General features: G+C 35.9%; 1 protein-coding gene across 20 annotated transcripts in view; it reads left to right on the top strand.

Moving 5' to 3' along the window:
• Positions 1 to 15,754, top strand: part of LOC149536781 (transcription factor TGA2.2-like) — a 106,924-nt gene that overhangs the window by 45,215 nt on the left and 45,955 nt on the right. For 12 of the 20 annotated variants that reach the window (XM_089804032.1, XM_089804029.1, XM_089804030.1 and 9 more), the window contains 3 exons: positions 15,075 to 15,134; positions 15,241 to 15,318; positions 15,399 to 15,471. In XM_089804032.1, the coding sequence (XP_089660158.1) occupies positions 15,075 to 15,134; positions 15,241 to 15,318; positions 15,399 to 15,471 (211 nt within the window). The remainder of the gene's footprint in view (positions 1 to 15,074; positions 15,135 to 15,240; positions 15,319 to 15,398; positions 15,472 to 15,754) is intronic. The other 8 variants (XM_089804042.1, XM_089804040.1, XM_089804039.1 and 5 more) reach the window with 1 other exon arrangement.

The following is a 15,754-nucleotide window of genomic DNA, read 5'->3' as shown; positions in this document are numbered from 1 at the left end:
AGAAACCATGAATAAATCCAAAATTGACGAATAAGCCAAAGCACGAGAAGAGACCCCATGCTGACCTCGACGACCTCTGGAATTGGAAGAAAACTGTTGTTGAGTAAAATAATTGTGAGGCCTCATAGATTTGGTATAACCAAAAGGGGGCCCAAGCTATCGCTTGTTACCATGTGTCGGAGAAAGCATTGGGAAGAGAGAGATTATAAGTTGATTGGAAGGCTGACTTGAAGGGAACTAACATTGAAGTGAATGGTCCCGAAGTGTCAAGACTTCCTAAAGACAAAGAGCTAGGCCGTGCTAGTCAATGATTTCGAAGAAGGCAAAGAGATAATGAGTCTCCTTGAATAGGTAATAGAATCTCCCTTTGGTCTCTTTGTAGGCAGGATACTAGAATATGAAGTGTGTTTCTGACTCAACCTCCCCCATATAGCAAAGCTAGCAAATTTTGTCCTTGCTAACTAGCTGATGGTTGGTCTGGATTTGCAATTGTTGTGATCCCACTCTGAAAGAGCCAAGGGAGATACAGAGAGAATGTGATTGACGATGAGAAAGGTAAGGATGAACAATGATCCCATCCTTAATCTTGAGAAAATGCATAGTGTAGAAAGCCATCTTGGGACGAAGCCTCCCATGGGGGTTAACCCAAGTAGTATGGATACATTGCCTATATATGTTTTTCATGATGTGCATATTCAACTCTTGTGCAGAAGGAAGGAGATGATGGGGGGGCATCCAATGAGTATGAGAAAGGAGGAAGACAATCAATCTCAATCTCGATCAAACCCAAAAGAGGCAAGGCTTGATATAAATAACCGTGCATGCGACCTAAGGGTTCAAAAACCACAATAGCCTTCGAAGAGCAGTAGTAAGGTAGGATTATCTATGAGGCTCCTTAGGAGAGTCCGCAAACTCCCAAAAATGAGACAAGAAATAAGTCAGGTCAAATATGGTACCAAGTTTGAAGGGGTGGGCACCAAAATCAACAAGAATAATACTATAAGGAGTGGATTGCTTACATTTGATGATGCATTAAAGAAGAGTTTTGATCTGCTCTACTGAGGTCCAATCCTACTTCAGTAAAGAGGGCCCCCAAATGACTAAGCCATAGATTACGACCAGTCTAATCAAAATGTCCATAAGAATCAACTTGGATGTGGTGTCTTAGAAATGGTGTTGGAAACATTGTCTCTCAAGAAGGGCTAAAGAACCATACACTTTGTTGATGCGTTATTGTAGGGTGGGTCTCTTGCTAAAGTGAGGTCCAAAGAACATGATCCTTGTATATGTGTAGTGCGAAGAGATCTCCACCTCAACACCTTGGTAAAGAAGTGGAGGTGAGAAGTCTTAAGACTATCACTTTAGTTTTACCTAGGTTAACTGTCAATAGTTATGAATCACAAAAAGAAGCAAGACCGTCACAAAGTCCTTGTAATCCCTCCAGGGAGGTAGCAAGGAGGACCACATTGTCAACAAAGAGCAAAATAGAGATCATAACTTGGTGAAGAACACATCCGTCCCTAGGAAGAGAGTGCACCTAAAGAAAAGCCTCCAACTCATCAATATAGATCCCAAATAACGTGGGGGACAAAGGACAACCTTGATTCACCCTAATGGTGCTCTTGAATCTTGATAAAGTCTAAGAGCCCATAAGGGGTCTTGATGTGACCCACAAATGTCTCGGAGTGTCATGATGGCTTCCAAAAGAGTCTCATAGATACCAATGTCATAAAGTCTTTGGAAAACGGCCGTCCTAGGCACTTAATCAAAAGGAACACTAGACCTTCGAGGAGAAATAGCGAGCCTCATCAATAATAGCTATGAGAGTCAAAATGTGGTCTATGGTTTGATTGTTTGATTTGAACCTTGTTTGTCCTCCAGCTCGAACGGGATGCTAATGTGACTCACGAGAAAGAAGAGTTTCCAAGACTGTAGCATGTAATTTAGATAAATTGTGGCCAATCATGATGGACTTGTAGTTATTGGGTTTAAATGTTAGGCTCACCTTGTGGATTGGATGGATGCTATGACGTAACCAAGAGGGGGAACCTTGTGCAAACTACATAGTTAAAGAGCTCAGCAAGGAAGGAGCCCAACATAGTGATACCATGCTTGAAGAGTTCTTCTTGGAACCCTTTCTCATTTGCTGCCTTGGTACTGTTCATGGATCTAATTGCCTCCTTGATGCTAGTGTAGGTGAAAATATGGCAGCAGGGGGAAGGGGTGACAAGGATGGGAGGCTGATTGGGAATATCACAGAGAGTGGACGTGTGGGAGACTAGTGAACTATGGTCCAACTCGGGGGAGGGGGGAGTGGTGAGGGAAAAGGGTGTGCCATAAAGACTTGGGGAAGTGGGCGAGTGAGGTGTGAAGGACAACATTGTGCTGCAAAATGAAGAGACACTTCTTGTGGCAGAGGAAATGGTAGTAGGAATTTTTTAGGTGTATGAATTAAGGTGATGGATGAAGGTGGAGTGCAAGTTGTGGTGGAAGGATTTGCAATCATTATTGTATTGCTTATTCATCGGGTAGGTGTTCTTACGCTTGGTGAGGGGAATCATAGTGTAATGAGGGAACGAGAGAAGTGCAACTTCCTAGATGGAAGTGCAGAGGCAATCAAACAAGGCAGAGGCACACAAAAGGGTGGAGAAGGAATCTTGGGGGAGTAGTTGTTTGAGATGGTTGGTGAAGAGGTTCAATCTTCGTTGTTGAAGCAAAGGGAGGTATTAGGGGAAGGGCAGGCAAGGCAGGGGGAAGGGAAGTGGAGAAGGGGGAAGGGGACAATTAGATGGTAAGGCTAAGAAGACAATGATCAACTAGGGGAAGGGGGTGATGGAGGAGACTAAGGAAGGATTGGGAAGGGCATAATCTAGAACGCTCACACCCTTGCAGTGAGGCCAACAAGTAAAGAACTAGGAGCCAGGAAAGTAGGGAAGACCATTCAATATCACCAAGTCTAAAGACTTTCTCAATTGGAGAAAGTGGCAGGCATATTTGTTAGGGGCCCCAACATGTTGTCGGAGGATCTCTGAAGTCCCAAAACAATAGGATACATCTTGTCAATGTCGACCGCAACTTAGTTGTGGAGGGGGGTTTGTAAATCCCTAGTCCGTGCATTGAAATCGTAGTAAATAAGAATATCCCCAACTATGGAAGAATTGAGAGATCCCGTCAAATAGGTTCGCATAGGGGTCACCATCTTGTCCATTATGTATAGTAGAGGAAGAAGCCGAAGGGGTTTAGCACACAACAATGAAAGTATCCATGAGGTGTGAAGTCATTTGCCCAAGACAAACACACAAAAATCTAGCAAAAATGTCAGAATAAACAATCGATGTTAGATCTTGAAGTTAGTTATTGAACCTAACACCCTATAATGTCCTGTTTTTGGGTCCATCATGATTCATGACTTTAAATCAAGTATAATATTCATAATAATCACTTATGGGGATGTTTATTGTTTAGATTTATGATTGAATTAGGGTACAAATGTTATCCAAGTTACCTAGACACCATCTATGGACTCCCTCAAAGTTTACAGATCCAAGCTTATTACTCAAAAATTGGAAAAAGATCCACTAGATTGAATTTATACAAGTCCCTCCTTGATAACAATATACGTGTTTTAATGTTTATCAAATAAACATATATATATATATATATATATATATATATATATATATTGGTATATATTATTATCCCATATATCAATGAAATTCATTTCACATCAATTATATATATAAACATACTAATAATTTATTTTCCATTTAAATTATTTCAAATTTATTATAAATAATTACTTACTAAGCCTTTCATTTATTATGGCCCAATTTATATTTTCTTACCTTTGTTCATTTTCATATATATATAACATCAAAAGAGAAGATAATTTCTAATACTTTTATGATATTAAATCATTTAATTTATTATGGCCTTTTAGCCACTTCCCACTAATGGACATAATATTATTTTTTAAGAATGTCTTTATTACTTTTCTAAATATATCCTTTTGTATGAATTTCTATTACTTTTCTAAATATATCCTTTTGTATGAATTTTCATTACCTTTTTATAACTAAGATAATATTTAGCTCCATAATAAGGCATGTCCTACTCTTTTAATATACTCCTCTTATAATACATCAATACAAATGGCACTCCATTCGGTTCTTGTCTTATTATTCCAAATTTTTGTTCCTTCCCCTTTCATTAGAATTGATCGGGCATATATCTACCTCTCATAACATGTGTAAGGGTGTGACACTTGACATAACCCCTTTGGTTGATTTTTCGTTGACCAACATGTATGTGGATAAAATCTTACTCAAGGATTTATTAATTTTATCTATTAATTTTAGGAATTTAGTTATTACTAATTTGACTAATTTAGTTAGCATTCGCTATTAACTTTGTTGATGATAAAGGTTGGTATTTATTCACTGATAATTAATTAGTTGATTATCTAATTATTATTTATTTAACTATATAATTAGCATCTTTAATCAATATATATTTATATATTGATTTATTATCATTTATCTAATTTTTAATTAGTTATAAATTTATTTATTAATTATTATTTTAAATCAGGATATCTATTTAATTTTTATAATTATTAGAGGGGGTATTGCTAGAGCTACCGCCTCATCCCTAAATGCTGATAATCAATGAAAGTTGGCGACACTTGGCAGAGGAGCGAGGCTCTCATGAGTCTCCGTAACGAAAACATCAATTGAATCCCAAAGCATCCTAAAGTAAACTTGGCATTGACCACAACATCCCATTACCATTCCAATAGTTGACCTACAGTGGATCCCGAAATTCCTCACACCCAACCATGCACATAATTGTCATTGAATAGCCGCAATAGACCAAAGTTCCCACCCAGAAGGGAAGGAGTCCCTAATAACTGCTTTCAGGCGATGACTGCCCATTTGCCTTTTTGTCTGACCTGCACAACCAATTTTGGAGAATGCTTCAATTCTGCAACCTGTGACTTGGTAAGATCTTCATCTAGAAAATTCTTTATGGGAAGTGGGAACAATTTCCTCCTAGCTCTAAGAACATGAAGATGATCAGTAGAGGATAGAAAGTGAAGGAAAATAATGCTGTCATAGCCAATCCAAGTTCTATCAAGAGTGATATTTGTAATGTTCAGTTGGTCACTGAGGAGTAGATAGCCTGCCGAGAGTGGGTCAGAGGAGGAAGGAGAAAGGTCGCAAACCTTCAAGTTAAGCTCACACAAAAGCCTAGTTTGTTCCTCAATGAACTTAGAATGCACCAGTTCTCAACCCTAGACAAAGGCGCATTGTTGTTGTTGTAGATCGTGGCCCAAGATTTTAGCTGTTGTTTTGTTTCAATTCTCAAGGAGGACCATTTGTTATCTAGTTTAGTCTTTTTATCTTAAATGACCTTGATTTTTGAGACCTATGCAATGCTGAAATTGAGCAGGTGCTTGAGATCAACATTCTTAGCCACTTCTGATGACAGCTTGCCCGAGCAGTCAATAACATGCTCCATGTTGGAGTTGATCTGTAGTTTGAAACTATCACATTGTGCAAGTATGGATGAGAAAAGAACAACAAATGCTTGCATCGTATCTTTGAGAGTCTGGTTTTCTAGCCTAGGTCTCTCCATTTGCTTTATTAGTTCAGCTAAGGAGGCCCTCATGGGGTTGTAAGAAGAGTAGTACTGGGATGGGTGACCTCTCAGGAAGTCTCGACGCTATGTTCCATTCATTCTCATGAGATGGGTTTTGGTGAATTACTACTTGTGCAACATGAGTCAATGAGTTTGACTCAAAAAGCTACACAGTTGAATCTTGATAGCAATATCAGAATTTGAATTGTTGTGGAAAATATCTCCTACTTTAATTTTGTTGGTAGGTTTGCAATGGAGTTAGAAGGTACGGGTCACTAGAGGTAGAATCCATGCCTTTATTTTATTGTTTATAATTTGTGTATTTAGAAGGATGGACTTAGATTATAAATTATGTTTTATAAGTAATGTAGGAACTAGTGTTACATTAGAAATAGATTTGACAGATTGTCCAAGGCATATCAAATTAGCACTTGTACCAAGAAGGTGCATGGGCTACATTGATAGTAAGATATGTTATATGTAATGTATTAGAAAAAGTGAGAAGGAATGTCGGAAGAAACAAATATTGCCTTTGTTGTGAAAAATCATTTTGAAAATAGTCAAGTCAGTGTTGAAATGTGGGGAAAAACTGAACATGAATGGATGCAACAAGCTTTGTAAATTGCTTCTGCAGTAGAATGCATATTTACAGGTTATTTAAAAAAAATTATTCATAGTCTTAAAAATGAAGGTAGAAAAACCTTTTGAAGCCTAGATTAGGTGTAAAAAATGGAGACTATTCATATAGGCCGAATCAATAAGTAAGATGGAAAATTGTGTATGAGGAAAAGTAGGGAGGTTTCAAACATTAGCCTTTGCAGCACCTTAAACTAAATCATATCTGCAGCCTTTATCAACTACATTTATTTTGTGATATTGCTATCAGGATTTAACTGTGTGATTTTGGAGTTAAACTCATTGACCCATGTTTCATGAGTAGTGATTCGACATGAATCCATCTATCATGAGAACAAGGGGCTTTCTAATGAATGCGTTTGACTCCAAAATCACACAGTTAAATCCTGATAGCAATATCACAATTTGACTTGCTGTGGAAATTATCTCCTACTTATCAATGGATGAGCTTAAGGGGCTTTCTAATGAATGGTTCATAAAGCACAACACTTGGTGAAGGTTTTGCAAAATGGGGTTGCAAGCTTTGGGTTTAACCATGGAGGAAACTCCGTAGTTAAGTACGCTTAGGCTGGAGTAGTACTAGGATGGGTGACCTCTCGAGAAGTCCCGATGCTTCATCCCTGTGAGCATCACCTAGATCCAATGAGTGCTAAGTGTTCCATTTATTCTCGTGAGAGATGGATTCATGTTGAATCACTACTTATGAAACATAGGCCAATGAGTTTGACTCCAAAATCACACAGTTAAATCCTGATAGCAATATCACAATTTGACTTGCTGTGGAAATTATCTCCTACTTACATTTATTTTGAAAATAGTGCAGCCAAATTAGTAAACAAAAATTGAATGGTGTCAAATTTTTTTTAAATAGTCTTCGTAAAATCTAAATTTTCTTTTTGAGCGAAAATTAAACAAAAAAAATATATTAATGATATTTTTTTGGAAGTAACTTTTATATCTGCATAAAAAAATAAAAATAAACAACATTATAACTGTGATATTAAATATCAGGATTTAACTGTGTGATTTTGAGTCAAACTCATTGACCCATGTTTCATGAGTAGTGATTCAACATGAATCCATCTCTCATGAGAATAAATGGAACACTTGGCACTCATTGGATCTAGGTGATGCTCACAGGGGTGAAGCATCGGGACTTCCTGGGAGGTCACCTATCCCATACTACTCTAGCCTGAGCGCGCTTAGCTAGGAGTTTCCTCCATGGTTAAACCCAAAGCTTGCAACCCCATTTGCTTAACTACGGAGTTTTCTCATAAGAGATGGATTCATGTTGAATCACTACTCATGAAACATGGGTCAATGAGTTTGACTCAAAATCATACAGTTAAATCTTGATATTAATATCGCAATTTGACTTGATGTGGAAATTATCTCCAGCTTATCAACATTATAACTATCAAGTAAAATAAAATAAAACAATCTTTTAAATAAAAAAAAATAAAAAAATAAAATTGTGTAAGCAAAATAAACTTTACTTTCCAAATAAGTAAAAAGAAGTTGAATAATGTTGAAAAATTTGTTAGTCTTAATAATATTAAAATTTACAAAATAAATATAATACTATTGTACAATATGTCATTTAGTTTCAAAATTTAAAATCATTTATAATTTCATTTAAAAATAATGATATTGATTTCAATAACTTGAGTGAAAATAAGTGGATATTGTTAGCAAATTGTTGAGTATATACCAAAGGAAGAGATTTTTGAGAGATGGTTGAGGGGTTGGTAGTTGGATTGATTACTTATGTGTTGCATTCATGACTTGGTTGTCATTGATGTCAACATATATGTATTCTGGTATGTGACAGACAAAGTTTCAAGGTATCGCAGAGTTAGATTTGATCAACAAGGTTTGGGTATAGCGACTTTAGCTATGTGGGCTTAGATTCGTGTTCATGGATGTCTTCAGAGGCTACATCTGTGCTCAATCAAGTTGGCATGAAGATTTGGTCGAGTTACAATTGATTTACTGAAGATTGGTTGCAAGTTAGTGTGCTAAAAACAATTTACTGGTACTTCAGTTGTATCTATTAAGTGAGATAGAATAAGGTTAAGCGAGCTTAGATAGTGGTTGAAGATGTGTTCGTGATGCTATGTTCGTGGTAGTAGATGTTGGAGTTCATTTTGTGGAGGTCGTTGATGTGTAACATTCGATATGTTCACTAGCAACCGACTGTGCAATTGAGATTTGTTTTGGAAGTTGTAAAATGTATTGTAGCATATGGAACTTAATCTAATATCATTTTGAGGTCTATTAGGAAAGCCCTCAAGGCCGATCCAATTAGTTATTAAGACAAGGTATAAAGTAAAGGTTGTTTCTGTTGGATGTGAAGTCCAACTTTCGTGACTGTTCATTTCAAATTGTTCATTTCAAATTCTTCTTATTTGTCTCTTCATCTTCTCTTGAAGACTAATGTATAAATATAAGGGCAAAGTCCTGTGTATGTTAAGCTGCAATGATTGAATAATATATTTGCTCTGCTTTCAGTGTGGACATAGCCACAGTTGTGGTGAACCACGATATATCCTGTCTCTTGTCTCTATTTGTGTATTCTTAGTTTATCTCTTAGATTAACAGTTTCCTTGGTTGTGAGTGTGATTTTTGTGTGTATGGTATTGTATTGATGCCAAGGATGCAAATTTGATTAGAGTAGAGCCGAAGATGATAAGATTGTTTTGAGAATTTCAAAGGAACTATATTGGCAAAAAGTTGTATTGGTCAGTTCACTACTTGGGATATGTTATCCTAGAGATCTATTTTGTGCAACATTTCTAAAGCAATTTGGACAATGGGTTCAGTTGTCTTCCTTGTGCTCCTAACAGGGCTAGAATCTTTTGACAAGGATTCAAAGTTTCCTAACAGGGACTCATATGTACTGATTGTATGTAATTGGCTCCTAATAGGTCATATCCTCTTACAAGAAACTTTTATATTAGTACATCATTTCCCACTGGAGTTTTCCCTCTGATCAAGGGTGTCCCTAGTTAACAAATCATTATGTCATTGTGTATGTTCTATCTCTTAGCATTGTTCACTTTGTTGGTTATTGAAGTTGGATTTGATAAAGTTAAGTTGTATTAAGCATACAACTGATTCTCCTCCCTCCTCCTAGTTGTATTGGTGGACTTTACTTTCTAACACCCAATGCATCCCCGTCTTTGAGATGTGGGGCAAAAAGAGGGGGACACGTCTTCCTGTTACTATGCCTTGGAGGCTCTCCACAAGTCTCCATCCTTGAACAACGTCTTGTGTCACTTTCCAGCCCGACAAGCTCCACAAACTCATCGATTTTGATTTTGAATTTTAGGTAGGCTAAGTACTAAATCATCCCAAACAAGTTGAGCAAGGTAATGAATGTTCAGGTGACCATATCACTGATGCTAGAGATTGCTGATAGAAGCTGATGTTTTTGAGAAAGCATGCTCAATAGAATCAGCAGTATCCACATGTCTATATAGACCATGATTTTTAGTACCAACAACAACAATAATGTGTATCGCACTGTCAAGAATCAAGCACTTGTGTGAACCGAATATCACATCAATTTGAGGAGAATGCCGCATGATCTGACTCACTGAGAGTAGGTTAAGTTCCAAGCCAGGAATGTAGTATACATTGACGAAAATGAGATTCCTCCCACCAGCCTGTATTTGTATGTTGCCCATGCAGACAATGATATGCTCTTCACCTTAAAAAATAACTGAATCAGTAAAGGGTGAAAAATCTGTAAACCAATCACACTTGTGAGTGAAATGCTGAGAAGCACTAGAATCTATATACCAAGCGATAGATTTCACATGGTCTGCAGGTCTTTTAGCCATGAAGGTGTATAAGGCAAACTCTTTTTGCTCTGTGTGCCATGAAGATCTCTAATTGCCTTCCAACATTAAGCTGGTCAATGACACCATTTTGCATGTTTTCCAATGCACAAAAAAGAGGAATAAAGAAGAGGTGATAGCATGGATTCAAAATTACAAATCCCAATGCAGAAACAAAGGAAAAGGTAAGAACAAACTTCAGAAAAATGATGAAGTATGACTGGCATGGATTTCGAGAAAATTCTCTGGCTGACCTAGAAAAAACCCAAAAACAACCCAGAAAGAATCTGAAGGTGGAATTTAAATCTGTTGGCACAAAATTTGAGGCACAGAAAACGAAGTGCCCAAATTTTTTAGAGACTGGCCCAGTTAAGCTTCCTACTTTAACTGAAGGGTCAAAACCCTAGTCAAAACTGCAAAAACCCTAGGTGGCCATGGATGAACCAGAACTTTTGTGCAAGAAAAAATTGGGTTACCCGCAGCAAAAAACGACCACAATGATGGTCAAAAAATACCAGAAAAGGCCACACGATCCAGTAATGGCCGTTATTGGCCCTAAATGTGCTGAGGATTAGGGAAAAGATGCGGTTTTAAAGGGATCAAAATAAGTCAAATATCACATCAAATACAGAAAACTAGGAAACAGGTTGTGTAAAAACTGGCATTTGGAGTTGCAGACGACATTACTGTAGAGGGCAAAATGCAAGCTGCAGGAAAAAAGTCACGCACGGAAGATGAAGAAAACTTATGTAAAAAATGCTCCATGACCCTGTAAAATGGCACCTGCTTTGATAAGAAATCTACAAACAAATACCTTAATGAGGCCAGGCAGAAGAAATTAATTTCTAAAAATCTAATGCAAATAATTTCATAAGAGAAATTGTAATTTAAAAAAAAAAAAAAAGCTCGCTCTGCTACCATATTACGTGAATTAATTGGTAAAATATTTGATGTATTAACAAATGATTGAAAGGATCATTATAAAGAATTTACATATGTACCAAACAGAAAGTTTCTAATAAGAAACTTAAGAAGATCGTAAAGACGATCTTATCTACAAAGAACTAAATATATTACATAATTGACCATTAAAGTAATAATATAGCAATATTTTAATATGTATAGCTTTGGACTTTATTAGGAAGTAATGTCTTTTTGGTAAGATGCTAGGGTAGTTATTAAAAATAATATACTGCAAAAATGTTGGATGTATCATCTCAATGAGAACAAATTGAAGCTTTGTAAGGTTGCATAATTGGACTTAATGTTCCCTTGTTCTGTTTAAATCATGCATATTTACTACTCCTGGTTTACCCCAGTGGCAGCAGACAATGGGGCGATGAAGTAGTTGTAAGTTCCAATACAGGCTTTCAGTTATAATCGTATTTTGATGTCTGGATTTCAATTTCATTGTGAAAGCTTGGGAAGATTAAAAACCGAAATGAATAATTGCATTACCAATGCACAAATAAGTAGAGTTCTACAAATGCTAATAATAGCGTGAATCAAAAAGCAAGTTGTCTAAATGAACACAAGCATGTCTAAAGATAGACAAAATTAAGACAATTGAAAAAGAAAACCTGAATGACCATTATCTAAATTCTAGAACATTTAGCTAAAAATAGCAAGGAGACTAAAAATCTAAAAAATATTCTAAAGCTTTATGCGTAGAATATACTTGGAGATTCTTTTGTATTATTCAAAAGGCTTTTATAGTTTTATGCATAGTAACACGGGGACGCATCCCCCCCCCTTTTGCCCCACATCTTGGAGACTTCAATGCATCGTGGACTTGGGGACTCTGTCTCCTCATCCCTAGGGGCACCACCAGATTCCGCCACCTCCATTGAGAATGGGGGACATCCCGATGTTGACTATTTGCATATTCTACTATTTATGTTTAATGTTCAATGTTCCAATTCAATGCAATGTTCAAGTATTTACTCTTTTACATCTTTATATCTTATATTGCAATACATATTTTCATAGCTAGCATTTTAAGTACCATATGCATATATATATACCCCCCCTCCTGTCCCCTACTGCCGTCCCCCCGCCATCCCCAAATTAAGGCCCCTTTGCCTCCTCATCCTGGAAACTTGTCTCGTTGTTCTGCTGCCCCCCCGTTTCCTAGGGTGGTGTAAGTATGGTTTTATGTGAATCTCTTTGCATTATTGATACTTTGTGAAAAGGAAATTATGATGGAAGAATTGTTATTGATGTCAACGGAACTCAGTATGAACAGACATTCAAAAAAGACAACTAATTACGAACATCATCAATGTCAAAGTGATAAACATGTAAGTTTAATAGTAAGATGTTTGAAGTGAGAAATAAATTGCCAATATAAGGGGATTATGATCAGACAAGACAAGCCTATTCCAAATTTATAATGGCTCTCACTATAGCATGGCAAGAACAGTAAGAGATAAGAAAGCATATAATCAGATCTATTGATCTGATGTATATAGGATATACATAAGTATCAGATTTATATTGAGTGAAGGAAAGTAATCAGTATGTGAATAAGAACATATGACATTATATATATACAGGTTGATAGGTTCAAAGAAGAGCAAGTTAAAATGAAAGCCATAAGATTAGGGTAATGTACCAACATCTCCATTGTATGGAAGTGATTGTAGAAGACAGCATGGGATGAATATATATATATATATATATATATATATATATATATTCATTGATGGTAAGTGTAAAGAACAACAATTCTATAAACATATCACAGGAGCATTTAATGATAGTCAACACTGAAGAAAAATGATACGAGCAGTCTGGACACTCATGGAAAAAGCATCCGCGAGAAGAGTATGATGACATTGAAATTAACATGGACCAAGCAGCATTGAAAATACAATGATAAAAAATTAAAATTAGAATATGTTGTGGCATACAGTCATGATAATGATTGAAGGTTTCAAACAAAAGTTTGTATCTGTGTGTTGAATTGGAACGTGGCACTAGAAGCAATCATATTGAAAATGACATCATACAGCAATAGCTAAGATGCCATGTCACCTAAAGCAGCGGCAACAATTGAGTCTTGCATATCACAAAGACAATGAGCGATTTCAGGAATTCATGTTGAAGCATACAGCGATATATTGAAGGAGTTGAACTTGGTAAGAAATATTTGCCAAGTCATTATGAGGTAGCCATCGTGTCACAAAGGCAGTGTTGAGATGCATAAGATAAGACCTGATCAAGTATGTTGGCAGCTATAATAAATATCCATAGATGGTAATACTGAAATATGTTATGAAGTATGGTATATACAACATACACAGGAGATATACAGAATACAGAAAGTGTGCAGGGATAGAAGAATAATAAGAAGTGAGACAGCAGAATAATAAAAAGAAAGAGTGAGAAATAAGTGAATGATAAGTGATGTGAAGTGTGAAAGGAGCATAGAGCATAAAGAAGAACTATAAAAGGGTGAAAGAAAAGTACAGATTATATATCTATCTATCTATCTATCTATATGTATATATGCGGATTTTGTACATCCTGATTTGAAAATAAACAAAGGAGGAACTATTGTTCCTCTAGTGAAGACAATATAAAAGAAGGAAATTTGCAGATATGAATGTGTATTCAAAGCAGATCTAAGTATTGTTTTACAGAGAAGAAATTGGAAATTAAAGTATCCATCATCAGTTCAATATGCAACATCGCCAAGGTGGAAGAGTAGTTTGTGTGCAGTGGGTTGGTGCTCACGAAGACAGCAGTGGGGGTTGGTGCTCCCAGTAGGTTGGTGCCTACAAAGTGTGGAAGTTGGGTCTTCCAGTGAGTTGGTGCTCATAAACATAAAGGTTGCAGCCTACAAAACATTGTAAAAGATCAAGTTTATATAAAAAAAATATTATTTGTCATGGTTTTCTCTTGCATTAGGTTTCCATGTAAATTTTGTGTCACTGTGTTCATGTGCACAATTATTGATTTCAGCATTAAAAGTTATTAAAGAAAGTGTTTGGATAAAAAGTTATAAATTGGAAAAGTTGTTATTATACTAATTCACACCCCCTCTCAGTATAATCGGGTGCTCTTCAAATTATTGGGGTTTATCGCCATGGCGAAGTTCATTTTCTTATTTTAAAATGCTATTTTCTAAGTACATCCTAAGCAAATATTTTTCATCTGAGATGCTATTTAAGAATGTTTTTTATGTCACACAACATTAGATTTTTTTAATGTTGTATTGATCAGACAAGTCCCATTCAATTTAAGTGGGGAAAATGTTTTACTTTTATATTGTAAATTTTCTGCAAATTTTATGACTGAATAGACTAGATTCGACCTTCTTCCTCTCCTTATCTTGCTGTGAATAACTTCAGTTTATTGTCTTGAATTAAATTAAGATATATAATTCAGAAATCTGTCTTTTGTTCTGCAATTCGTATGTGGGCAGTGTTGACTAAGGAGCAGACTTATCTTTGTTCTTGTGTGCTCTTAGACTTCAACCTTACCCTCTATAAATATAAGAATCAAGGGACATGTCCTTAGAAAGGACATTTCTCTTCGAAAGTTAATTTGCCTAACCTCTAGAAGTTGGTGACTTTCCGTGAATTAATTAAGTTTAAATACAAACATAAACAAAGAAGTTTAGATTAGTTTTAAACTAAAACACAAGGATAGACGCCGATATCATAAAGAGAACAATGCAAAGACTTAGTTCTATATTTATCATGCCATATCAGATCAAATCGATCTGTTATCAGATCAGTATGCTAACAAGTTACAGAATTAACATATATAGCCCACAGAAATAATATTCATGCATTAGTAGCTCTATGGTTTTCTGTTTTAAGTCATGGATGGGTCAATGATGTTTGTATAAACAATTATTTTAGCTTCTATGGCATTTTATGTAGCTATAATGTCAATTTTGGCTTTGATAGTTGCTTATACTATAATTTAAATTTTGATTCATTTTAGGTCCTAAGACGACTTGCACAAAACCGCGAGGCTGCCAGGAAAAGTCGTCTGCGGAAAAAGGTATCCTGTGACAAAATTGCTATAGGAAAGAAGCAGTTGTTTAATCAATTAAGTTTTCATATTTCAATTTATCGTCCCTCTCATTAATAAATTGTTTGAATGATAGGCTTATGTTCAACAACTTGAAACAAGTCGCGTGAAGCTGAATCAACTAGAACAAGAACTTGAACGAGCAAGGCAACAGGTGAAGCCCAGATGATGCTTGAACACATGTTCTTTTATTGAATATTAAATGATTATTGCGATTGACATTTTATAAACTAGCGGCAGGGTATATATATTGGAGGAAATTCGGGAGACCATAGCAATTCAACTATAAATGGAGCTGGTAATACAGGTAGACTCATTGGAGTTGCATTGTTTTAGTGTTGTTAAATTCTTAAATCATTGAACATAATGGTTTTTTAACTTTTTCAGTTTTTTGTCATACTGTAAATTAATATGAGACGTTGGAATGGATTAAATCATGCTGGGGTAGTAATTTATATGGAGGAGTTATTATCTTTTTTGCAATTATGCAGCTAATATCATTTATTAATTATTATACAATACTTTTAATTTTTCAATATACTTTACTGACATGAATAAACAATTTGAACATTTTAATTTTAGATCAAGAC

Source organism: Cupressus sempervirens, chromosome 10 (assembly GCF_028749045.1).
Source record: "Cupressus sempervirens isolate cs-2001-9-10 chromosome 10, ASM2874904v1, whole genome shotgun sequence".
NCBI lineage: Eukaryota > Viridiplantae > Streptophyta > Pinopsida > Cupressales > Cupressaceae > Cupressus > Cupressus sempervirens.
This window is presented reverse-complemented; position numbering and strand designations above follow the sequence as displayed.